This window comes from Lipophrys pholis (assembly GCF_963383615.2).
Source record: "Lipophrys pholis genome assembly, chromosome: 1".
Lineage (NCBI taxonomy): Eukaryota > Metazoa > Chordata > Actinopteri > Blenniiformes > Blenniidae > Lipophrys > Lipophrys pholis.
The window spans coordinates 18,010,253-18,035,548 of NC_137635.1; the positions used below are offsets into that span (position 1 = coordinate 18,010,253).

Below are 25,296 nucleotides of genomic sequence, written 5' to 3' on the forward strand. Positions count from 1 at the left end.
CAAAATTAATCTATTTATTTATGCTTTAGTTTTATTTCTTATTATGTTCTATGTCTTGTGTTTTCAAGTCTTACTCCTCACGCACAGCACTTTCTTTCAACCATGGTTGTTTGTTTCAACCTTTATAAGATGAGATCATTCTTTATTTGTCCCACAATAGTGACATTTTTGAAAATTACATGGTATTGGTATTTTTTTTTTTTTAAGTAAACCACCCCTATTACCCACAAATGAACTGTGTACATTAGCAAATACATACTTTTGAAAATGAATTATAAGTTAATTTCAAGATATCTTTTTGACAAGCAGGTTTTCTATAGGTTTATTCAATAAAAACTCAACTGGCTCCTGCTCTGGTGTCCCCCAGGGCTCTGTCCTAGGTCCCATCCTCTTCATTGTCCTTCAACTTGGGTGTGTTTTCCATGGACACAATATAAATTGTCATTGCTATGTGGATGACATTCAGCTCTACGTTTCTAACTATTGTTTTTTTTAATGCTACCATGTTGTTACTATCTTTGCTATTTTCACTCTTATTTAGAGTCTGATTTTCTAGGTTACAATTCTCTTTTGGCCTCATTACCAATAATGGTATCTCTGTTACATGACTGTCAATCGAGAAGTCATGGAAGAAGCATTATAGTTTATTTCACACGATCGCTATAGAGAATTGCTGAACCTGCCTGAAACAAACGAGTGAATTAGTGTGAATTATTAATAATTATGAGTGTTGGTGCTATTAACATAAATGAAAGTTAATGCCAGTTTTTACCTTCAGATGGGGTCTCAATTCAATAGAATTAGGTTTTGAGAGTCTTTCCAATCCTTCATCCTTTAAAGATTCATATGTAATATCCAATCACTGTATTGAGTCTATGGGAATTGTGAGTAGAAAGTAGGACAATTAATTTGTCACTTGCAGTTGAAACATCAGATTACCACAGCACTGTCTACAATGGATTGGTCATTTGCTGCCCCATCTGCCGCTCGCTTGCCCTGCAAATCCAATTATGTTCTTAAGTTCCGCAGGCTAAATATAGTTGAAAATGACGGAAAACACAGAAAGGACCACGTCAGTGGAAGAGAGTGCAGAGGAAATAACGCTATGGAGCTGATGTTCTCTTTCTGCGGAGACAATTGATCTGCCATTGAGGAGATGAGGGGCTGGTGAGGGACTGACGATGAAAGACCGGAGGGCTGGGAGGAGGGAGAGGTGGGTGGAATGGCAGCAGGGGACGCCTAAGAAGAGGAAGGATTAGGTTCAAGAGTGGCGGATGTCTGACTGAACTTAAAAGGGGATCTCTACAGATACCGGATGAAAGAAGGTAAGCTGCATAACGCGTCGAAACTGGCCTATATTGTTTGAATATTGCTCATCAGATCACCTGGAAATGTGTGTATGCATGGATGGGCGCTGTATGGATGGTCAGCATGCTTTTTGTAGCTGGTTCTCTATGACACTTCAGTTTTCCTTTGGAACCAGCTGAATAGTGGCGTGTGGACAACTGGGCAAGATAGAAATCACAGCTGCAAATCATTCCTAAACTGTACAACCCATCGTGGACCTTCAGTCACACCAAACCTGAAACAAATGATGGCTTGATTCCATTCAACCACTTCAGGATGGTGGACCTTGTCCTGTTGATGTTCGCTCACGGTCATGTCTTAATGTAATCCATCATCATATATAGCTTATCTAGCTTTAACATCAAAGTGTGCAGTGTGACAGTGGGCCCACACATCACTTGTTACCGGGCAGACACTTCACAACAGGTTATCTTTCTTTGAATTCATTCAAAGCACACATAACCTGACTACCAAATCTCCAGTTACAATCGATTTTCTTACCCGTCACTTTCACGTGAAGTAATGTTGCTTTCTGTTCAAACTTTAAATTCCGTTCACATGAGAGATGGATCACAGAATCATGTTGGCGCATGGCAGCAGTTTGTACTCGCAGACATGCCAGCAGCACAAATAGCACATGGTTTCTCGGAGGCTTTTGGGGCGACATCTGGCCGTTAATCTGTTCAACAAACAGAGAAACCTCAGGTTACTGGTGTTACCAAGAACCATGTAAATACCTCTGTGTCAGGTTAATCTGGGTATTCGCTGCAGCTTACATTTCAGCCACCATCCGCTCTTCACTACAAGTTTAACCCCAGTTTGGTCAGAAACGACTCCTTCTTCATATTTTGTCCTTTCAATCAATTCCAGGAACCTCTTTTGTATGTAAGCCAGTTGTCCAATAGCTTTTCTATTACTAATTACTCTACTTAATAACTATAGTGTTGGTAATGTGGAGCAACATAGTAAAGCAACATTCAGCTGACCAATGGTGTCACTTCATCATTCTCTTTTGCAGTATTAATTTGTCATGCAGTATTCAACAGACCAATGGTAGAACTTGTTTATTTGACATTGGTCTGAAGAATGGTACAATTTCATATGGCAACATTTGACAGATGAATGGTAGAAGTTAGTCATTCAACTTGCAATAAGTGCCATTTGACTGACAAGTGGACTAGTTTAGTAAAACAGCATTCAGCCCAACAAAACTGTCACATTTGCATGCAGTATTCAGTTGACCAATGGCAGAACTTAGTCATTAGATGTTCAACTGACCAATGGTACAATTTAGCCATGCAGCATTTCATTTAACAACAGTGAAATTACCAACAGTGTACCTATATTACTCAATTAACTAGTCATACGCTCAGTTACACATCTTAAAGTTAGTAAAACTGGATCATTGTAATCTGCTCACATACCTATACTATATTCTGCCCTTCTTCACTTACATAATATCTGTAATTTTACTAGAGCAGTGTCCTATTAATCAAAAGCTATCCAGTGAAATAGCACTGATAAAGCAGAATATTTCTCTGATAAAATCAGAATTACAGAGGTACTACCTAAACTAAAGCATGTTCGGTTGTAATCCATTTTACACAATTTCCCAGTATTTGAAATAATCATGGCTCGTATGCAACACTGCGTGACAATAAGGATGATAACATCAGGTTTTGTGTTGTCTCTCAAGTCATTAACTACAGCAGAAATCCTTTACTATAAGCACATAAGTGCTTTAAAGGTGCTCAAACCAGACTCGGTTCAATGGAGAATAGAATTAGTCCCGATAGAGAAAATAATCCAATAGTGGACACGCAATTGCGTAGTAGTGAGTATTGTGTTTTCTCTTTTGTCATTGTTTTTTCGAAAGGCTGCCTTCTTCCTCTCTCTTAATGATCCATTTGAACAGAATAAGAGCTATCATTTAAAAATGTTTATTTCCCATGTGCAACATACTGTTGTCATACAATGTCTCTTCATCTTGAAAGAATGGAGGACCATATCCATTGAACCTCTGAATTAGATTTGTTTCTACTTAGTGCTCTTCTATCCTACTAGACCATAATCTTATTGGTCTGAAACTCTGACCTCTGATCTTTGCATGTCCACTGTGTGTGATGTACATGCCAGTGGGATTCTGGCCTGGGAGGCTCGGCAGCCCGTTTGTTAATGAATTGTACCAAGATATTGCAATTCCACCAAAAAAAGAGGCTTCCACAAGGAATTTGACAAAGTCAGAAACATTTTTGTGTAGTTTTCTTTACCTTATTTGTCAAATAAAATGAGTTATATACACAACATTTTTATATACATGACATCTTCTCTTGCCATCTCTTTTTCTGAACCTACAACCGAAGAAATTGCACTTCATTGTGAGGCAAACAACAAACAAACAATGTAATATCATTGAGTTTTGGGTGATTCTCATTTGCATTTGTATCCCAGCAGGAATGGGCACCTTTGTGACCCTGGCAGAAGTGTTGGAGGCCCGGGGTTCACCACTGGAGGAGGATGAAATTTGGTGTCTTCTGCTTGCCACCACTGAGGCCTTACTGGACATCTCCAAAAAAGGTAAAGATGTATCATCTTCGGTGACTCCCCACCCTTAGCGCCAAAAAAGCTACACGCCTTTTGAGCTTGTGGTCTGTCCTTTGCGTAGGTTCAGGTAACATGTGCAATGTGCTGAGCCCAGGCTCGGTGCTGCTATCTGCTAATGGGAGTATGGCCTTCAAGAACTGTGGGCGATATGAAGACGTGGCCTCCTTCACAGCCCCTGAAGTCCAGCAGGGTCTCGCTGCCTCCACCAGGACTGCCGCCGAAAAGGTCTGGAAAGTGTCATGATATTCAACCCAAATGCTTTAGGACCTCCGTCCCTTATGTTTTAGTGCCACCGCTTCAACACACCCAAATCTAATGATTATGCTCTCACCAAGCTCTGAAGAAAACCCAGTAAATTTTGCAATCAGGTGTGTTACAGCATGAAGCTCTCCAAGATTTGGATTAAACACACCTACAGACATACTGTGCATGCTTTATGCCTGCACAGTATGAAGGTAGGCAGGCCAATAATTCCCTCATAGTAGTAAAATATAATAATCACATTGTACAAAAAGCCTATCTGTCATTCATAATTGGATAGTGATGTAACATTTGTAAGCACAAATCTTAATTTAAAAAAAACATGGTATCACATAACAACATCTCTGGTTTTACATAAGACAGGAAAACACAACAGCCGATTGTCAAATTTCAGCAAAACTGAAGTAAAGTTTTTCTAGGTGCTCTCGTGGAGCTGAGATCTGTCTCTCCGCAAACATGTCTAATGACACTCGTAACAGTCTCAATGTCATAAGATTTTAGGGTAAAAAGGTAAAATGTTGGTATTGTTGTTGAAATTGATTGATTTGAAAGACAACAGCATCTAAGGGTCCAGGACTTAAGAAATATGGCCTTAAAGAATTCAATCTGTTTGGTCAACTTATTTTGTCCTCAGATGGTTGTGTACTCCCTTGGGATGACTCTCTATTGGTGCGTTGACTATCATCTACCTCAAAACCAGGTACTGCACTGTCTCTTCTACCGACTCCCCCTTGCACTCACTCTTCAGCCTTCTCAGCACATCCTCCGTTCTGCTGCCACCTGTTTCACAGCCGGTTCGCATGAGTGCCGAGCTGGAAGGATTACTGTTGAGCATGTGCGAGGACATGACGATGAGGAGGACCGACCTGCTGACCGTGCTGGAGACATGCGAGCTTCACCACAAGACCTCAATGCTGCCTCCCGCCGAACGACTCATCAGGCAGCTAGTAGAAGACGTGTACAGAAACTCAGTGAGTGGTTATCGGTTGGCCTGGTTAAACTATAGATATTTAGGGAAGGTCTTGAGAGTTCCGGTTCATTCTTATTTTGAGTTTACTGATACACCAACCCTCTGCTTGTCTCCTTGAGCCGGACAATCATGTCTTTGCAGGTTGATCACGTGTCCATGGGTGAAAACGGGTCCCAGCTAACAGACCGCAGTCAACTGGTCAGGGACAGATTGCACAGTAAGATACTGATTATTTTGGTCACATTTGAAGGTTGTCATTTGGAAATGTGCCTTATTCGTTTAAAAAAATATACTGTGGCTATGAAAAAACATCCGACATACCAACCAGCAAAGGGTTTACTTCAAAACTAATAGAAACCATGACAATTACAACAGCCAAATGGAATTTGAATAGGCTTGAATAGATTCCAGTTGCCTCATTAGAGAACAGGAAGTGCCTTCACTGTTGCTTCTTCCTCTAAGAAACTGTTTTAGAAGCTACTGGGAATGCGAGCAATCAGATAATAACAACAACAAAAAACCAAACAGGTCTGCATTTGTTTTTGAGTACAAAGCTCATTAATTCAAACAAAGGTTTCTTATTTACAGATTCACGACAGAAACACTTTAACTTGATTTGGAAAGTTAATTTACATGATCAAATATATCTAAAGCTATTAGGATTCTTAACATTTGGACATAGCAATGCTAGAATCTTTGCCTCACTAAGATGGACAAGTTGTAATAATGTTTTGTGCATTTTCAAATTGCCCAAAATATTATTTTTTTGTTTGTTTTTTAAGTGAAATGTTATTGGCATGTTGAAAATTAAGCATCAGTTTGCCTTTCAGGTGGTTCTCTTTGTAACTCACCATGGCCTATGAGGAAGAAGATTTCCAGAACCTTTTCAGGAGTATCTTATGGAGCCGAACCCTCTGGGTACGTTTTCTAATAAGCCTACAGGCACTGCTATGAATCCTTTTTCATTTTTGAATCAAAGTACAACATTTATTCATCCATGAATCATCATCGTAGTGACTTCAAGCTAATTCCAAACACTAGAAAAATGAGACACTATGGATAAAGACACAAAGGAGACAGACACTATGAAGGGCGGAAAAACTCCTTAGAGGACTCTTTGGCACAGCTATTGCACTGTGATATATATTGTCTGCTTGCAAGCCATCATTTTATGAGTGACAGATCTCACCTTGCATCAGAGTGAAGAATGGAAAACTCATTTTCCCCAGGATTCCCTCGGGAGGCCGTCACAGGGAGAATTATGGCGGCTGGCAGCAGATGAACCACCGCTCCTGCAGCCCGTACGTGGATGGTAATCGAAACGCCAACTCAAGAACCCTCGCAAGCTTCGACTCCACGATGAGTTTAAATGACAAGAGAGTCAAGGTGAAACTGATGATTACATTAGGTTTTACACCTTAATAATATAAGTTTAATAACTTGCCATAGTCTGTCAGGAGCTTGTGTGACGGTGGGATTGACATGTCTTCTTTTGTGCCGCAGGATATGGGTCCTGAGTTTATTAGAGTGTTAGAGGAACCTCTGGTTGTCCTGGAGCTGCCTGGATCCATTGTGGTGAGTCATCGAAACAAAAGATGTCATCAGAGGGTTTATGAGATTTTCTTGCGGTGGCACATGTGACAGACTGGTACAAAGTGAAGCTAGACTGATTTATCAGAAAGCAATCCTGTCTTGATGTTTTTCACAAGTACCCTCCATTTATCTTTTTGAAACGCTCTTGACTTTCTTCACAGTCAAAGAAAGGGAAATCCCCCTCCACCCAGAGAGAGCTGAGCGTGGTGATGCCAAACGGTCAGAGCATTGTCGTCAAGTGCGAGGTGAAATCCAGCGGGGGAGACGTCTTTGACATGATCGTGGCTCACTCCAACCTCGTAGAACACTTCTATTTTGGCCTTGCATACATTGACGGTAAAGAGACTTCAAAAGATGAGTGAGTGACTGTGTAGTAATTCAATATAAAGAGGATTTTCATGTGTTTGGGAACATGACTTCACTTCACAATGTTTACGAAAATCGTACAGCGTTGTGGTAATGTTGACATTTTCTCTTTGTCCATTCTCTGGTCAGATAATGAGTTTTTCTTTGTGGACACTGACACCAAGATTTCCAAAGTTGCTCCAGATGGCTGGAAGAAAGTGCCTACATCCACCTTTGTCCTTTTCTTCAGGGTCAAATTCTTTGTCAATGACATTTCCCTTCTTTTGTAAGTTTTGCATGAATATTGTAATTTTCTAAGTCTTCTGCCCAATTGAATGCCCCATTGTTGACTTCTGAAAGTTTTTAGATAAGGACTGGCAAGGCTTCATAATAAGATGATGAATAATTAGAGAAACACCAAGACCGGAACCCAGTGTTTGAACCTTATGGGAGCCCATTCCTCTTTATACAACATATACTGATGTCAATAACAATACAACATGTAATTGAATGATCAGAGACAAAAGTATAATGTACTTCTAAACCTCAAACAATCCACAACGAGCTATGTGGCATCCACAATGGTGACAATAAATCCTAAATCTATTGGAATAACGAAAACTAACAATGGCCTTTGGATTGTGCTGATGGCTTTACTGGTGGAGTAGTATCACTAAAACTTGAAGGTAAAAATGTTTAGATGTGTGTGATCTTCTCCATCAGGCACAAACAGACCCGTCACCAGTATTACCTCCAGCTCAGGAGAGACCTTTTAGAAGACAGGCTGTCCTGCCATGAGGGGACCGCTCTGTACCTGGGAGCTCTGGCCCTGCAGACGGAGTATGGAGACTGCATGCCTGAGGTTGGACACATAAAAAACTGAATTATGTTAAGTTAGATGGGACACGAGGAGAAATGCAAAATGTTATTAACAGAGCATTTATTGTCCTTTTATCCACCTTATAAACCTACTTTCTATTCAAGCTAAAGTCACAGTGTCACCATACCGTCCCAAAGTATTGCTTTTAGCATCAAAATGGAATATTGATGTTAGAACAACATGAATATCTCAGCTATTATAACATGCAGAAGGTTGTCCATAATGAGGCCATTCTAAAGTCCTCTGATTTTGTGATGTGTCATGTTTAGGTGTATGGTAGGAACTACTACCGCCCTGACCAGTATGTCTCCAAGAGTCTGATGGAGAAACGTGCCTTGCCTTACATTCAGTCGGAGCTGCTCCGACTTCACAGCAACAACGCTCAGATGCTCCCTGATGAATCCGAGCTTGAATTTCTCAAGGTAGTGGAGCAATCACGAATTTGACTATTCAGGACATAATTCCAAATCTATCCTATTATGATTCTTTCTTTTCTTTTTCTTTTTTATCTCTGCAGGTGTGCCAGCAGTTGCCTGAGTACGGCGTGTTGTTCCACCGAGTAATGCGTGAGAAAAAGCCTTTAGATGGAGAGATTATCCTCGGGGTTTGTGCCAAAGGTGTTACCGTCTATGAGGTTAAGGACGGGTGCAAGTCTACCGCTCAAAACTTTTACTGGAGGGAAACGGCAACCATCTCCTCTAATGTGAGTGACTGGTCGGTAGTGACACTTGTTATTTCATGTTCCGCTTTTATGCCGACAAAATATTTTTTTTTTAAATCACTTTTCTTTGTTTATTCACAGAGACGTAAGTTTGTGGTAGAGTGCCGGGGCGGTAAGAAGAAATACACCTTCATCACAGAGAGGTCGAAGATAGCCAAGTACCTGTGTAACCTCTGCTCAGCCCAGCACAAGTTTAACAATGAGATGAACTCCCGACAGCTGAGCCACAGCCTGGCCTCAGGTCAGTAAATGCATCATAGAGCAATGGAAGAGGAACTCATCCATGTCTGAAGATGTGTTTGTGAAAAGACAAGTGACATGTTGATGGTGTCCAATCACTGAAGAGAACTTCTGCCTCTTTGTCCAGAAGAGAACATCGTCCAGTATGCATCGGTCTGTCGGACTCAGAGTGGCCGGCTCAAGACCTTCTCGTGTTCTGAGACACCACAAGATGAAAGTGGCCTAACTACACCTCAGGACGAGTCCTTGGTCAAACTGTGTGACGATGTCACCGCCAGGATCGAGGCCCGTGTGAGACAGCAGCGCCAGAGCCTCAACGAACAGAGGTACCAAGTTGTGAAAGTGGTGGGGGAAGTGTTGGAACACAGTCTGATCACAGCTCCAACTCACAACTTAAAGGTCTTAAAGGATCTGCAGCTAGCATGTGGTGCCAGAAACAACAGGGCACCTTCACAGATCTCAGCATTAGTAGAACTGGGTAGCTTTGGAGGAAACACAAAGGACCAGTTGGTTTTTTACAGATTTATGACATGACCATTTCCATAGATATTGCCCTTTTGTGGATTTTCAGGGAGGACTGAGAGGGGACCCATAGTGAAGAAACAGCACTGGTGAAATTCAATACCAATAATCTTATTGCTTTTCATTATCCTGTTTGGACTTGGTTCTGTCTTCTACTTTAATTGGTTGCAGTATTTTATTAAAGGTACCTAAATGCATGACTGAGATTAAGAAAAAAGCAATGCACTTTTTAAAATCATGTTTCCAGTTTGCTCATGTCAACCATGCCACCCTATGTGCTGTACGCTTTCCTGAGCCTTTATTATTAGTAAATGCAGCACGCATTTCTGTTAACCCTTCTATGATTAGATTCACTGGATTTACTTAATAGCTGCAGAGATGTCAAAACATTTACAACTATTGTTCCAAGATAACTCCACCATTCAATATCTGGCAGTTCAAATGTACTGTTTTTGAAGTTACAGAAAAAAGTCATGCGTTAAAAACATAGTGGTTCGTGAATATGCAGATGACACCTTCTTCTTCCACTAAATGCCTTTGTCAGTTAGGATGCATTCAGTTTGACTTTTTATTTTTCATCATTTTTTTATGTGTCAATGCCACTTCATTCTTGTAATAATTCACCCTTCCTCTGACTCTGCCTTTGTTTTACAGCACTTGCTCCAGCAGTCAGCGCAGCAGCATTGGTATGCGTTCCCCAGCATGTTCCCAAAGGAGTGGATCTGAAGCCCGGTCTGGTTCCCCCGCAACTAGAGGTAAGAAAATGCTCAGCATCTTTAACTCTCACACAAAAGCTCTTGTTTTAGGACGGTTGCTTTTTCACCCTTAAGCTCCACATCGAAGTCACGAATGCTATTTTAATGTGACCCATAGAAAGCCCTCCTAAGGTTGGAATGCCGGAGAGAGAAGTCATATGCGTTTCCTTAAAGAAAGACCCAAAGCTAGGACTTGGTAAAGTGATCACACACCACCACACACAACAAGCACAAAGCTGTTTATTTGTAGGAAACCAATCCACCATAGCATACTATGCCATGCACTCAAATGTCTAGATGAATCTCATGAAATAGAAAGTTCTCTTTATACGCCATTGGTTTGCATCCGTAGGTATAATGATAGTTGGAGAGGACACAGTGGGGCGTTACGACTTGGGCATCTTTATTGCCTCCATTGTGCCTGGTGGACCTGCCGATAAAGACGGTCGCATCAGAGCAGGTAAAGAAACGACTACTAGTACAACCACAGGAAAATGCAATTCAGGACAGAGAATGAGTCTCTGATTTGCCTGTTCAGCCTTTGGAGTCACAGTCTTTGATCGGTGCTGTTACTGGACACTGGCATTGTTTCACTGTGACCTTTGCCCTCAGGTGGTCGTCTGATCTCTCTGAACCACATCAGCCTGGAGGGTGTCACTTTCAACGAGGCAGCAGAAGTCATGCAGAGCAGCCCTGAGGAGGTGCAGCTCATTGTCTCGCAGCCAAAAGGTGCTCTGTGCATGTGTGTGGGTTTGTTTTTGTGTGTGGTTACTGGATGTATGTAATATTAACGTGGTTAAAACTTTTGCCCACCTTTGGAGACATTAATAGTAGTGGAAGATGAAGAAAAAAAAAAAAAAGAAAAAAAAAGTTATTCTTTATAGAAAAACCACGTCCAAGAGAAACTTCCTTCAGCTGAGCTTCCAAACTTCAAAAGACCCCGAGCTAGCGCTTTTGTCGGTTAATGTTTCTCGTTTCTGCTTCCAGATCTTGATTGAGAGACACAAGGGAGAGTTAATCTTCTCCTAAAAATCCATCGCTGATATTAGCTTCAGGGCTAACTCTTGTTACCCGGCTCATCAGTCAGTAAACAAAACCCGGCGGCTGAAGCAGGTTAACTAGTGGAAAAGTCATTTTAGGCTGAATCAAAGAATGTAAAGTAGCATTGTTGAGTCATCTGGATTCGGTTTGTGGCTTGAAGTGCTAAGCTTCAACATTTACCACTACTTTACACCCTAACTTGTTAATATAGTGATGATCATATACCATATAACCAAAAGAGACCCATTTGCAAGAAATGATATAAAGCATCATAAAACAAAGAAAACCATAGTAAATAGCACCTACTTTCTTAAATATAAGTGATATCTAACTTTTTTCAGATAAGCAAATTGTCTTACATGTTTTCTGAACTAGGGTTTTACAGAATAGCTGTATACGTAATAAGGAAATATTGGCAACTTGGTTAGCTTAGCTCAACAGAATAGATATAAATGTGCTAGCTTCAGCCAACAGTTGCAAAGTATGTTTGGCACAACCCCCATCTAAGATGATTTGCCAATTATTTATTAATTATTTGCTTGATTTGTCTAATTGCTAATTAAGCTAACTGGCTGTGACAGTGAAGTACTGAGACGAGAGACAAGATGGGGAAAAAATGCCAAAACAATGCAAACTAGGTATTTCAGACATATAGCAGAATCAGTTCAGACATTTCTGTTTTTGTCCTCAGTCTCCATCAGCCCGATGAGCGTTCGCTCACCTGTAATGAGGAATTGTGAATCCCAGACCACACTGATGACCGACGGCCGATCGGGAGAGGAGAGTCTCGATGAGATCGTGTCCGTCATGATGACGCCAAAGCCCAGCAACAAGCTATGCGTTCCTCTTGATGTACGAGTCGTTGGTGCACAGGTAGCCCTCGTGATGACAGTGGCATTGTTTGAGCCTCAGATGAAGCTGAAATGAGTGTTAATGCCTGTGTTGGTTTCAGGATGGTTGCTTGCTTTCTCCTTCTCTGAACTGTGTTGGGCCAGAGGAGATCACTGTGGAGCTCAGGAAGCTATCGGGAACCTTGGGCATCAGCATTTTTGTGAGCTAAAGACAATTTTTGTCAGAATTAGAACAGGCAGCTTTGATCTGAAATACCTAATTCTAATAATTACTGAGCATGGCCTTTGCATCGGCTTGGTTTTAGCATGTATGACACTTGTTTTCATCCAACTAATGTGTTTACAGTGCATGGATTTCATTAAGAACTTTACAAATGAGCAGTCGGGGGGGTAATTAGCCAAGTGACTCATGTCCAGTCTTTGGCCACAATGCCTGCGCCACCCAATCTCATTAAAAACTGTGGTCTGACAGGATTACACAGAGATAGAGAGAGTTACACAGCTCACTCTAAATATCCCTGCAAAGTGATTGTGCAGGACTCCACAAGTAAAAGTTTGGGATTTTAAATACATCATTAGGAAAAGGATTGGGGAAACTACAAGTCAAGTAAAGCACCTCATATTCATAGTTGAGAAAATCAGCTTAACATTGCAAACGCCAGTGTTAACATGGAAAAGTTGAAATCAAAATCCTCTGTGACCGATTGTTCAGGGTGGTGTGAACACCAGTCTTCCTCATGGAGGAATCTACATCAAGAGTCTTGTTCCAGGAGGGGCCGCTGAGAGGGACGGACGTTTACATACAGGTATTATTAGAATATGGTGTTATTCGCTTAGGAATCTCCAACAAAGAAAACTTGCCAGAATCACTTGAAAAATCTTTTTTTTGGATTGATATCTTTTTCTTCCACAGGTGACAGACTGTTGGAGGTGAACGGGAATAACTTCCAGGGCTTCACATATCAGCAGGCTGTGGAGTGTCTGAGTAAAACTGGAGAGGTAAGAAACAATACCTCTATATTATCCATACATGCTGATGCTGGTGATGCTGATGATGGTGATGATGTCCAACAACTGAGAGGAAACTATATGAAGGTTAATGAGTGACTTTTGATCGACCTTACATATACATGTAATGGACTGGGATTCTTTCAGGACCAGGCAACCCTAAGTTTGATAAAAGGAGTATTGAAGATGAATGGATGAATTATGAATGATTCATCCAATTTAAACCGCCCTTTGAAGCAACTATAGACGTTCCACTGTCTGTTCTGCTTCTACAAAAAGTTTGATCCCATTGAAAAGTAGCTTGAATCTCACCCTTACCTTGGTTGAGTTGTTTGTTTGTTTTTGTCACAATCTCTGTGGTGCAGTCTGAAAAGAAACTAATCACAGTAAACTATAGACTAACTGGCCCATGTACGTCACAGGTTTGAGCTTCGGAGGCCACCGTAGACTAATGAAAAATACATACGACTTTGTAAATACAGTGGATTATGATGTGTATGAGTGTTGAGTCAACGCTTCATGCAGGTTGTCTTTGACCGTTCTGTATAACAATGCCACGTGAAAGCAAATGAAAAATTCTTGTAACCATTTGACTGTGAAGCTTCCCATGACATCATATCTACAGATACGATATCTACTCAAAACATTTCTGTGACAGAAATCTGAAAAAAAAAAACATCTGGATTGTCACAAAAACCTTGTGTTTCCTCAGCTGGACATCAAACTAATATCCCTACATTTCAATCTTGTTTCCTCTTCCTCTCCTCTTTCTTCTCCAGGTGGTTTCTTTGGTCGTGGAAAGGGAGATGATCAACCTGCCCAAAGTTTCTATCAGTGACGACATCAGCAGCGTGTCCAGTCAGAGCCTCAGTCCCGTCACCAGCAAGCCCAGACTCAACAGCTGCGCCTCCACCGGCGCTCCTCCTCCGCCGAACGCCACATCTGAGCAGCCCCGGGACTATGCCTTCGCCACAGAAGGTAGGACACCTTTGGAATTAGGAGAGAAAAGTGACTCCCTGTGCACAGGAGAGAGGAAGAACTCTCGTGAGAGAGCCTCTAATCTGCTGTGAGCATTAATGGGCGACGACACGGCCAGACTAGTGTGACTACGTGAAGGTGAACTTTAACATACTCCCTCTTTGTACTTCATCCTGAGCTCCTTCACTTACCCTGACCTTCCTCGTCTTATCCAACCGGCCCTCCTTATCCTTTGGCCTCTATATCTGGTGTCAGCCATCATGGTCAGGAACGCCCATCATGATAACTTCAGTGCTGATCTTTAAGTATCTTCATTAACACATTAGAAAACAAATATTAAATGTTTCTTTCTCTCACGAGGAACCACCAGAACTGAAGTTTAATGCTTTTTAGGGAAAGTCATCACCTAATAATAATCAGTTAATGACAATGATTGGGGAAAATGTGAAAAATGTAGATACTATATTTAGTACAAATGAAGAATGTGACCTTTAGTAACCTCTGTTCCAAAAATAAAATCACACATTACATCAACATATAAAGCACTGTAGTACTCATGGAAATGTTTTAACAAGATTTTGTAGACAGATCGGACAGAAATATATTCAGTTTAGGCAAATTGTTAAGCGCTCTCTCATCAAATGTGTTTGACACCTTCTATTATAGTTGTGTCATGTTGTGTACATAATGTGATAAAGGCATCTCAATTCCTTCTTAAGGACAAGGAGTTTTTCTTTTACTATAAATCACTAAACATTATACAATTTTGCTTCATTTCACACTTTCCAAAGTATTTTGTTCCATACTAATTGAATTTGTGTTTAATAAGGCACACTTTAAAGGTCCCATATTATACCAAATTCACTTTATAATAGTTTTCTAACAGTAATATGAGTCCCCATAATCTGCGTTTGAGGCTCCAGAAGTGAAGAAAGTCTGTCATCTCCCTTACTTCCTTGCTCCACTTTTTAGTGAATGTGTGCTCATACAGGCGAATCAAGTAATTTTCCCTTCATGACATCATGCAGGGAAATAACAACTCCCTCTGGTAGAGGACACTCCCTTTGACCCTCCCACAGGTAGATGGGCTCTGCCATCAAAAATCACGACTAGATTTTGTTTAAACATTTTCTCTTTGCAAACGCTACTGGAGAGGGGCGTGGAGGAGGTGTGGAGAGACACGCCTCAATAGCATTTAAAGTTACAGACACAGAAACAGCCTGTTCTCAGTAGTAGAGCTTAGCTGAGGGACTTTTAGACCGGCTGAAATTCAGGACCAAGGCTGGATTTGAGGCAATACACTGATTGCAATGTTGTCGGACCTTTGACACCTATGTGAAATTGTTGAAAAAAACGGTATAATATGGGATCTTTAAAATGATCCACAACACTAATAGTTAATCTTGAACTAGCTGTTAACAACACCCGATTAAATTTGCACATATTTCAAGGAGGGGTCTATAAAGGGTTAAAAAAAAAAGGTATAAAAACTGACCCTTGAAACACGGGTCAGAGATTCTTGATAGGGTTCAAACTTTCAGGTATTTCAATGAGTGACACTTAAAAGGGTCACATCAGGAAAAATTCTGAAATTTCTGGACCAAAGTGCTTGTGCAACTTGAATAAAGTGAGTTTGACCAATAAAGATGATGAACATTGTTCATTGTTGTTGTTCCCTCCTGTTCAAGACAACACCCAGGATGTGATCCTGACCAAGAGTGCCAGTGGGCTGGGCTTCAGCTTCCTCATGTGCGAGCTGGATCCACCCACCCGGGATTTCGGCAGCCTGGTTCGGATAAAGCAGCTTTTCCCCGGACAGCCGGCGGAGCAGAGCGGCAGGATCCAGGAGGGCGACGTTCTGTTAGCTATCAATGGGCAGTCCCTCAAGGAGCTGTCCTATCCGGTACGTGCAAATGCAAAACGACTGGAGGCGTTTCCAATTCGAATTGTATCGATGGATTTGACATCTCCTTAGCGAGATGGACTCTTCTTACTGAAGAGAAGCCATATTGTTTTGTTTCGCCTTATAACTGATTGATTTTCTAAGAATCCTCTCGTTCTTATGCGTCTTTTCTTTCTGCAGAAAGTGCTAAAGCTGTTCAAGACCTCCCCACCTGAAGTCCAACTCACTCTTTGTCGGCCTGCACCAGGTATGTATGAAAAAGAAAAAACACCCAACAACAACAACATGCAAGTGTTTTGGACCACCTTCTTCACCCACTTCTTCTCTGCAGGGACCCTTCCTTCGATGGATCACTTCACCGGTACATGAGTCGAGTTAAAGTGTGGCACATACGCCAGCGTCGGTGGATTGTGTGAAAGCAACAGCGTGCTTTCCGAAGAAGAGACGGAGCTAAGAGATCCGCACTGATCAGCGGACGGAGGCATTAAGTGGATCTTGTGGATGGACGTCAAAGACAGGTCGGCGCCGTGGCTCGACCGAGCACACTGTGACTTCCACCTAACACCCTTTTGCACGACACCGCCAGCAGGAGTTTTGTCAAGTCTGATTGCGCTGCCACTTATCCCCTGTAGCCGAATGTTACATAACAAACCATCACATGACATAATATCGTGAGACGCCATGTAACTTTCACACAACATGCATAATGGAACGATGACGTTCTGCTACATTGTCTGATGCTTCAAATGGATCTTTATTTGTTTTTGTTTTTTTTATCTATTTTTCATTGCAGATTGGAGAATAATCAGAGGATCGGATCAGTTGGATAGGATATAAGTGATCGGCTTCATAATCGGTAATAAGCTCACATCGTCTCAGTTTGGATACATTTCATTGTGTTTAGTTTTTCAACCATTTCTAAAAAATCACATCATGTCCTACCAAGGACAAACAAGTTGGGATTTTTTATTTATTTATTTTTTTGCTTTTCCAATGACTGAAAGAAATTCATTGTACCCATCTTTGAGTATTATTTGGAATGTGGTCGGTCGACTTCACTGCCATCTACTGGATCTTAAGGTGGATGGCATCCAACGAGTCAATAAATATATATTTAGGTGTTTTAACTTCCAGTAGTTCTTTTAGACAGTTAATGCGTTTGACCTATTCGATCAGTTTTTAACTGTCTTGGACATTGACTGATTTTCACAGCAATTTTCAATATGTCAAGTGATGTGAGCTATTTCAGCCACAAAACACATTTAACTTCTAAGATGAAGAAATAACAGCTCATAAACATGTGAGAATAGTCTTGTATATATACAAAACCTAGTTTCATAACTACACTTTGTAAAAAGAGCCTTTTTTATAAATGTTTTATATATTTCAGCCATTTCTTTTTCTTTCTTTCTTTCTTTTTTTCTTTCTTTCTTTCTTTCTGATATTTTCCTTCTTTTGCCTCTTTTATCTTTGCTCGTGGCTCAAGCCAATGTAGCTGTTCAGTTATATTAGCAACAGCATATTTTCGTCATTTTATTTACTTCTGAAACAATTTTAGCAATTAATGGCAGTTTTAGCTGATTTTATTATTTTGCTAATTAATTTTAACCTTTTTCAGTCATTTTTAGCAAGAATATATATATATACTGTATATATGAGTATAATTTTGCAAAAGCTTCAGTGATCCACAACAAAGGGGCCACAGATCCACATATGGCTTCAGAGTCGACCCCTGGCCAAGAAATAGCTCGGAAAACTACGTATAAAGTGAATAACGTGTTGCTTTGTGGCTCCAAAGTGTTCACAGGATGGCCCATGTTACCTACTCATATCATCCTGAACTTTGTCTGAGAATTCTAGAACTGAAAGACATACGTAGAATTTGTTTGAAATGTGTTTAAGTGAAAACAAACCTTGTGACTTTTTCACATTTATGGGCAGATTATAACATTATCCACTTCATCCCATGATTGAATATTTGGATCTAATCAAATTTAACTGTCTCAACAGTTTTAATGCTTTACGACAAAGATCCTGAGGAGAGCTCTGTATCCCAAAACTCCCTTCTCCACAATGTGGCAGCATTGCGCTGTAAGCCACAACACCCACTATATGTGCTGCTAACCATTATTATCTTCTCATACTCAACTGGTAGTGAGTTACTTTGGAAGAAAAAGAAGGTAATGTTGTGTTTTTCTTTCTCTGCAGGAAATTCATGAATGAAGAAGATCACCAAATGAAATAACTTCCACCATGAAATACCAGATGAATTTAATTAAAGGGACTGTAACTTTACACTGTTTGGGAACTTTCTTCACTTTTTTTAGCATTATTCCAAAGCCTCACCTTTTCCCACCAAAATTAAAGCCATTAAACTGAGTCTGACCTGAATGTGGATGACCTACTCCCAAACACCCATTTAGTGAGTGGACACACACACACACACACACACACACACACACACACACACACACCCCTCTCCCTGGGTGAGGAGCCAGCAACGGCCCCTCGTAAATAAGGGTTCCTGTATTTTCGGTGAAACCCAGTAGTGCATCTGGATCCCATCAGAGCTTGTGTTCCCTTTGCAAATGATCCCAAATGTTTCTAATTATGCCAGTGGAGCCGGCACGAGGCTGTGCAAGCGAGTCCTGTGTGTGTGTGTGTGTGTGTGTGTGTGTGTGTGTGTGTGTGTGTGTGTGTGTGTGTGTGTGTGTGTGTGTGTGTGTGTGTGTGTGTGTGTGTGTGTGTGTGTGTGTGTGTGTGTGTGTGTGTGTGTGTGTGTGTAATCACCCTGGTGTACGCTGTTTATTCATGAACCGGGTAGTGGAGATGGACAGCGTGGTCTCGACCTCTGAATCCTCTGCTCAGGTCACTGAGGAGTGAAACATGGGACCCAGACAGGGATTTTCTCCCAAATAACACGAATCCAGCCACACTTTATGCAGCTTCTCTATTCAACCCATGTTGGCTCTGAATCATATTTGAGTACCGATTGCATAGTCAACGCAACTGCGCCAACATTAGTGTGGATTGAGGGTTTACACACCAGGGATTGTTAAGATTGTTCTACACACCCTTTTCTTTGTCATGCTACCATAGATAACTGCTGGAACGAAGCACTATTGACTGTGCAAAGCACATCCACTGTTTCTGAAATGAAAGTGCAAACACAATGCAATTTGACTTGAAATGTAATGTTGTCATGTAAATGGAACCTAAAATACTACGAGGTAATTTAAAGAGTTACCAGAACAACAGAAAGCTTCACCAGCTATATGGGTAATGCTCAATTTTAGATATCTTGCATGCTTTCATATTCATTAGAAGGTGTTTTCAATTGTTTTAGGGGAGAAAAAAACATTAACACTCTCCAGATCTTCAGTCCCGAGTTTTTCCAAGCACAAGTTCATGTTTTCCATTGGAATATTTGATAAAGATTTTTCCAGGTTTGTAGTTTCCCAGCCGATGCAAGGTCGAGGGCAGATACATCATACATATGAGATTATAACTATAATGACTCTTAGTAGCTGGTTCACAGACACAGCAAAGTCACCCTTAGTTGAACAGCTCTTGATGTTTTATATTCTGTTTTAACATGTAAAGCACTCGGTTGTGACTTTGGCTATTTTCTTTAGCCTAAAACCAGACAATGGAATTTTTAATATTAAAGAGTTTAAGAGAGTGACAATACACATTTTCTGCCATCGTTTAAGCTGCTGGCTTTCTAAATAAGTAACATTCTCCCTGGTTCAACACAATTATAAATGTAAGCCATGTTTTCCAGCCTGTTTCTTTCTTCTACCTAATTCATGTACCTGCCCACAATGTTTAGTTAATTCAACAGTCAGCTAGTTATTTAGACTATTTACTTTTTCCTTTTCACAAAAAAAAATCACTACAAAACAACTTTGTTTAGGTAACCGTGGATTACTTTTAGCAATTTCTGCCCACAGGCTGTTAGCGGAACAAAAAACAAACGCCTGTTGTGGTTCTAGTACTGTAATACAATATTTAAAGTACCCAGACCTGCTTTCTAATCAGTAAAGAAATTAAAACCTCCTCTCCTCTGCAGTATGGGACCTTCAACATCGTTGTGTGTGGCCAGAAGCATTCCAATGACTGTTAATGTGTTCTGTGACTGCAGGAAAACCACTTGCTAATACGTTAGCTACAGATGTGCCTCCCCCTCAAAAAGTACAGCTTTAACGTCAAACCTGAGCATTTATTTCTTACCCGGGATCAGTTTCTACTTAACCTTCAGGTAAAAGCTGATATTGAGTGGAGAGGGTGTGACAATGTCCCGCCCAGATTAATATTACACGTTAGTGTGGACTGAGCTTATTTACAAAGAGTGGCATTATACAGTGACTGGAAATAGCCGTGGTCTGGTCTGACCCCTTCTTTCCTTGTTGTGAGCAATGGAGTGACACATGTGTATCTGGCTCCTACACCCAAACTGGTCATCATTTTAAACCAGGTCTCACTCCAACACACGGACAAACAGCTGTGTCCCCCGATGTGGAGTCGGACGCTACGGCAACATGAAAGAGTATCACACGACGACGCACTTCGGCAGGCCTCGGAAACGCCCTGTCGCTGCATCACAAGGCAACGTGTTCTCACTTTTTCCACCGCGCGGGCTGTTTGATGTCGCCTCTTACTATTTCCTCCGAATTAAAATTGATTGTGCTAAAGTGCAATTCATGGTAAGATGTGTTGCTTTTGAGGACGGCCTTGCATCCATCACTACGGACACAAACCCCTCCAGCTCCGTTTGAGACGGGAAATCATCATATCTGCCTCACCACTGGCGAGTGGAAAAGGATATCCTAATTGCAATTGTATCCCGGCCAAAATGGACATTTTAATGGGGGCTGGCTGGTGAGAGAATCCCACCTTTAGGGAAGTTAATTGCCAACAGAAAGAAAGTTCAATGCATCGAATTGATGAATAGAGGGTAAAAGGTGCGGGCGGGTGTGTATTTATAAGCGCACACACACGCTGAGGAAAAATGAGAGAATCAAAGGAAATAGGAGAGCTCATAATGTGTGTACATTGTTGAGTGTGGGAGGTCGCCCCGGGGGCACGCCGCCCAACACACATCGGAGAAATCCAACGGCTCTTTCAACGGAAATCCTCATCGCACGTCTCCGCTGCTTTCAGAAATCAAAACAACCCCAACGAGAGGGCCGCGGAGCCTCAGCCGGAGCCGCGGTCGTCCCAGTCCGCGAGGCGGAAAGGATCAGGAAAGATTTACTCACTTTGATGACAGGAATCCAACATCTCACGTGTCGAAACCGAGAAGAAAGGCGCACACTGTTCAAATATTATTCAAGCCTTTACGGGGCAATCATCGGAATACCATGCCCCAGAGTGTTATCTAAGGATCTCTCACTACTTCAAAGTCACAAAAAAAACCCTCATCTGCAGTTTACACATGAGAAAGTATGTCGTAAAAAATGACACTCGCACATGTTTCACTATTTTTTGCTGAACGTTCTTGTAAAAGGAGGTTTTTACAATGTTTAGCATAACAATTGTCATCGCTGATATCGCCACTTGGGTTAAAGAGATTAAGATTCGTTTGTCATGTGTTTACGAACTTTACCGAAAGCCGATCAAGTGACGCCCAGGGCTTCAACAATGGAAATGTTGGAGGGAAATATACAGCTCTCCTTGTAATAAATACTGTGTTCCCCCCAGAGGGATATGTGCACACACAGACGGGATCCACCTTTCCTGGGAAAGGTGACCGTAATGTGTCTCATGCATGTGTTCTTTGTCAGCAACACTGATTTCATACTTGGTTACACCCGCTTACATCCGCCGCTAGCGGCCCATAATTAAAAGCAGTGCGGCTAATGAGCGCATGTGGCGGTTGTGGGATGTCTGACAGACAGAAATGCCCTTTCGCCTCCCGTCAAGGGACAGTGACCGCATGTGAGGTGTATAGGCCTGACCCTGTCGTTTGGAGCCAAACGGTAAGATTTACAGTGACCTCTAATGACCAAGGTATTTATAGCAGCAGCATTGTACGGAGGAAGGATCGGAGGCGAGTCGGGGTCAGCAATGGACGGATGATGGGATTAACCTGGATTCAAGGAGGAAAGATGGAATAAAGGAAGAGCAAAGATGCCTTGGATTTAAAGTGGGCTGCAGAGGTGAAGTGGTCGGCAGCAATGCTTCATAGCAAGATTGTATATCTTGAAAACTTTGATATTTCCCCTCGTGATGATTGAATTCACACAACCTCGTGTGTTGTCTGGGCCCGGAAGTCTGAAGCAGCAATTTAAGATCTGGAAGGGGAAATATGTTGGAGTATTGTCATACCACTGTGGTTCATTAGGTGGCAGTGTTGAGCCTCTTCAGTCCCAGCCTGTTCTGCAATTACCGTATTTTCGCGGGTATAAATTACATTCAGTTGTTTTATGTTCAGACATAACTGCACCATTGGTAAGCATCCTTTCTTCCATTCTTTTAAATTTCTGGATGCATATTTATCATTTTTAATTAAAATTTTGGTGTTATTGTTTTGTTTTTAGCAACCTGTCAGTCAAATATGGTCATAATGGAGGTTAGTTACTGTTGGTGCTGTAACAGCACTCTTTGGTCATACGGCGACATCAAGTGGTCACAGATGGTACGTATCGCATTTGCTATACAGTTTAATTGTTTGGCTGGTCATGCAAAGTGGTTTCTGTACAACGTAAGGAAAATATGGTCATCCCTTTGCAAGAATGGCTGAAATGCCGAAGCACACCTCCCTGAAAGGCTTAATGTTTTGATACGGTTCCTATGTGTAGTTGTGTTGAGGACAGTCTGATCCTCCCTGGGAACAGAAACGAGACGTAGTTATCGACTCATGATATCTGCATGCAGCTCTCAGAGACGCCTGCTCTCACTAAACAATGTCCGTCCCAGTTTCTAGCTCTAGCTGCTTTCACCCTGAATCATGCCAACATCGCAGATCTGCAGTGATTATAAGGAAGCAATGAAAGCATTTTAAAAGTAGTCCAAAAAATACATACAAGGTTCAAGGGGAACTTTATTATCCCCAAAGGGTTATTAGTTGAACAGCCAGCAGTAAGATACAAATAAAAGAAATCATTATTCATACGATACACATACTGACACATATATTTACAGTTATTGAGCCGTTCAATGGTGCTTGTAATAATTAAACAGTTCTTGTGTCTGTTGGATCTGCATGTGTGTGTGTGTGTGTGTGTGTGTGTAAACTGAACCGACGTCCTAACGGAACCAAGCGAGACACTGAAAACAGAAGACGGCTGCGGTCGATCAAGATTGCCTGAGCTTTTTCCAAGGTTCTTGTTCGATATAAATCTGTGAACTTTTTCACTATACTCTTGAGTCTGTTTAGTTTTTTTCAGTGTACCGACAGACAAAGGAAAATGTAAGAAGGGATTCAATCAAACAACAAGAAAACATTGTCATAAAAGTTTTCATTACGCAGTGAAGGTTTTCCGTTTTTGTTTGAAAACATTGTGTAGTCGGGGCCTTTAAGTTTACACAAAAATCAGCAGAAGGCTTCTTCCTGAATTCGACCCACAGTTCTTCAGTTTTTGGCACATCTATACTGAGAAAGGATTCAGCGAAGTCTTCTGAAATAGGGCCGTGATCAATATCGCAATAACTGTGTTGTATTTAATAATATGGCAATTTTCGTTTTTTGTTTAGTTTTTCTTTTAGTACCAAAGCCATACAGAATGAGTCAATGGTCTCCCTCTGTTTGTTCTGTTGGGTGGGGGGTGGGGGTTGTGTTGGAAGAGTTTTATACAAGCATTGATTATGTATATATATTTGTGTTTTGTTTGTGGAAAAATAATAAAAAAATTTAAATCAAATAAAAATAATATGGCAATTTTCAAAATAAAAGAGCAGAGGTTCCTATGTTGCATATTGGTGTAGTGGTTAGCACTCTCCCCTCACTGCAAAGTCACCTCTGTTCAACGCCAGGCTTACAGCCTTTCCGTATAAGACAAGTCGCAGTCTCATCGGGTTTTAAGACACTGACAAGGCAGCTGGTAAAATTTTACAGTTTCTTCACAAAGGGTGAATTTTCTCCTAGTGCCTGTTTAATAAACAGTGCAAGGCAGCCAGCGCCTCATCTGGAAATGAAGTTAATCCTCAGACAAGACATGTTTGGTGTCAAGAGACAATACAAACCATTACATGGACGTTTCTTGGACAAAAGAAAGAAAAAAGAAAGGGAAATGGAAACACAAGACGTTCTATGTAATTTTGAAATGTTGGGACCTGTTGAAGACATTCTGGAGAGGAGCTGGACTCAGAAACGGTTCACAGAGTCTATTACAGTTGAAGGTAAATATCTAACAGGTGGGATTGGGCCTACTTAGACAAGTGACAGTGGTCAATTCTTCAAAGTCAGGGCTGTTGGCTCAAATGTGGTTCCGATTTTCATGTTAATCAGCAATCCATCCATCATTTATATCCATGTAGTTCAAGCTCGGGTCACGGGAGAGTTGGTGCTCATCGGCAAGGCACACCTTGGATCAATCAACCCAATTCAGGCGAAACACACAAAGGCACACAATCGCCACATGAAGTTAGTGATACTGAAAAACTCAATGTTGGCCTTGTAAGTCTTTGGATTGTTGAAAGCAGCTGGAGTATGAGGAGGTGTGGGGAGAACATGCAAGCTCCATATAGAAGGGCTCTGGGATGGTATCAAACGTCTTGCTGTGAGCTGACCATGCTTGTCACTTTCACACCGTGGAAACCGCAGGTGACGATTTATTGGTCAGCGCAGTTCACCCGATAACAAAAGTGACGGTTCCGTGAAATCGCGAGCTCCACATTGTAGTAACGGAACGTAAAAGCTTTTCTCGCAGTTGAAATTCAACACTTTTAAGCTTGTTTAATCTATAACATTCACCTCATTTGCGGTGTGAACTCAAGTTATACTCCCATGACAGAAAAAAAAAGCCACACGGACCTTTCGATTCAGTCTTTCGTTTGCTCATTTCACTCTCAGTGGTCAGTACCCCTGCATGCGCTCTCTGGCTGCCATAAACCAGACTCTTCAGCTCTCACTCAGCACCTTCTCCCAGAAGAAAACCATCTGTGCAAAGGATCAAACGGCCAAAAGAGAAAGAGGTTTGGTATCCCTTACAAGCAGAGGTTAGGACCGGGGTCCGACGTTCTGCTTGCTTTGAGGCCAGAAATTCTGGTTATGAACTTACGATGAGGGAGGAAAAGGTACTTGTAGCGGACGTGGACAGACGAGTGATGGGAC

The 25,296-nt window shown here is 41.4% G+C and overlaps 1 protein-coding gene across 3 annotated transcripts; it reads left to right on the plus strand.

Moving 5' to 3' along the window:
- Positions 1–1,058: 1,058 nt before the first annotated feature.
- Positions 1,059–18,314, plus strand: frmpd2 (FERM and PDZ domain containing 2). Of its 3 annotated transcripts, none has more exons than XM_080468170.1 (31): positions 1,059–1,325; positions 3,799–3,924; positions 4,013–4,176; positions 4,847–4,912; positions 5,004–5,183; positions 5,324–5,399; positions 6,013–6,100; positions 6,412–6,568; positions 6,686–6,757; positions 6,937–7,111; positions 7,271–7,406; positions 7,844–7,982; positions 8,270–8,422; positions 8,518–8,703; positions 8,803–8,962; positions 9,089–9,287; positions 10,138–10,238; positions 10,357–10,434; positions 10,591–10,698; positions 10,851–10,967; positions 11,971–12,152; positions 12,232–12,330; positions 12,843–12,936; positions 13,044–13,129; positions 13,918–14,116; positions 15,805–16,019; positions 16,200–16,266; positions 16,351–16,537; positions 16,813–16,875; positions 18,030–18,110; positions 18,228–18,314. In XM_080468170.1, exons 1-28 carry the CDS (start codon positions 1,316–1,318, stop codon positions 16,386–16,388), a joined length of 3,471 nt encoding a protein of 1,156 aa, XP_080324296.1. In that variant the 5' UTR covers positions 1,059–1,315; the 3' UTR covers positions 16,389–16,537; positions 16,813–16,875; positions 18,030–18,110; positions 18,228–18,314. The 3 variants fall into 3 exon arrangements, with proteins under 3 accessions (XP_080324296.1, XP_080324297.1, XP_080324298.1); XM_080468172.1 differs by having other exon boundaries at positions 1,285–1,325; positions 5,302–5,399; XM_080468171.1 differs by lacking the exon at positions 18,030–18,110 and having other exon boundaries at positions 18,228–18,313.
- The last annotated feature ends 6,982 nt before the right edge of the window (positions 18,315–25,296 follow it).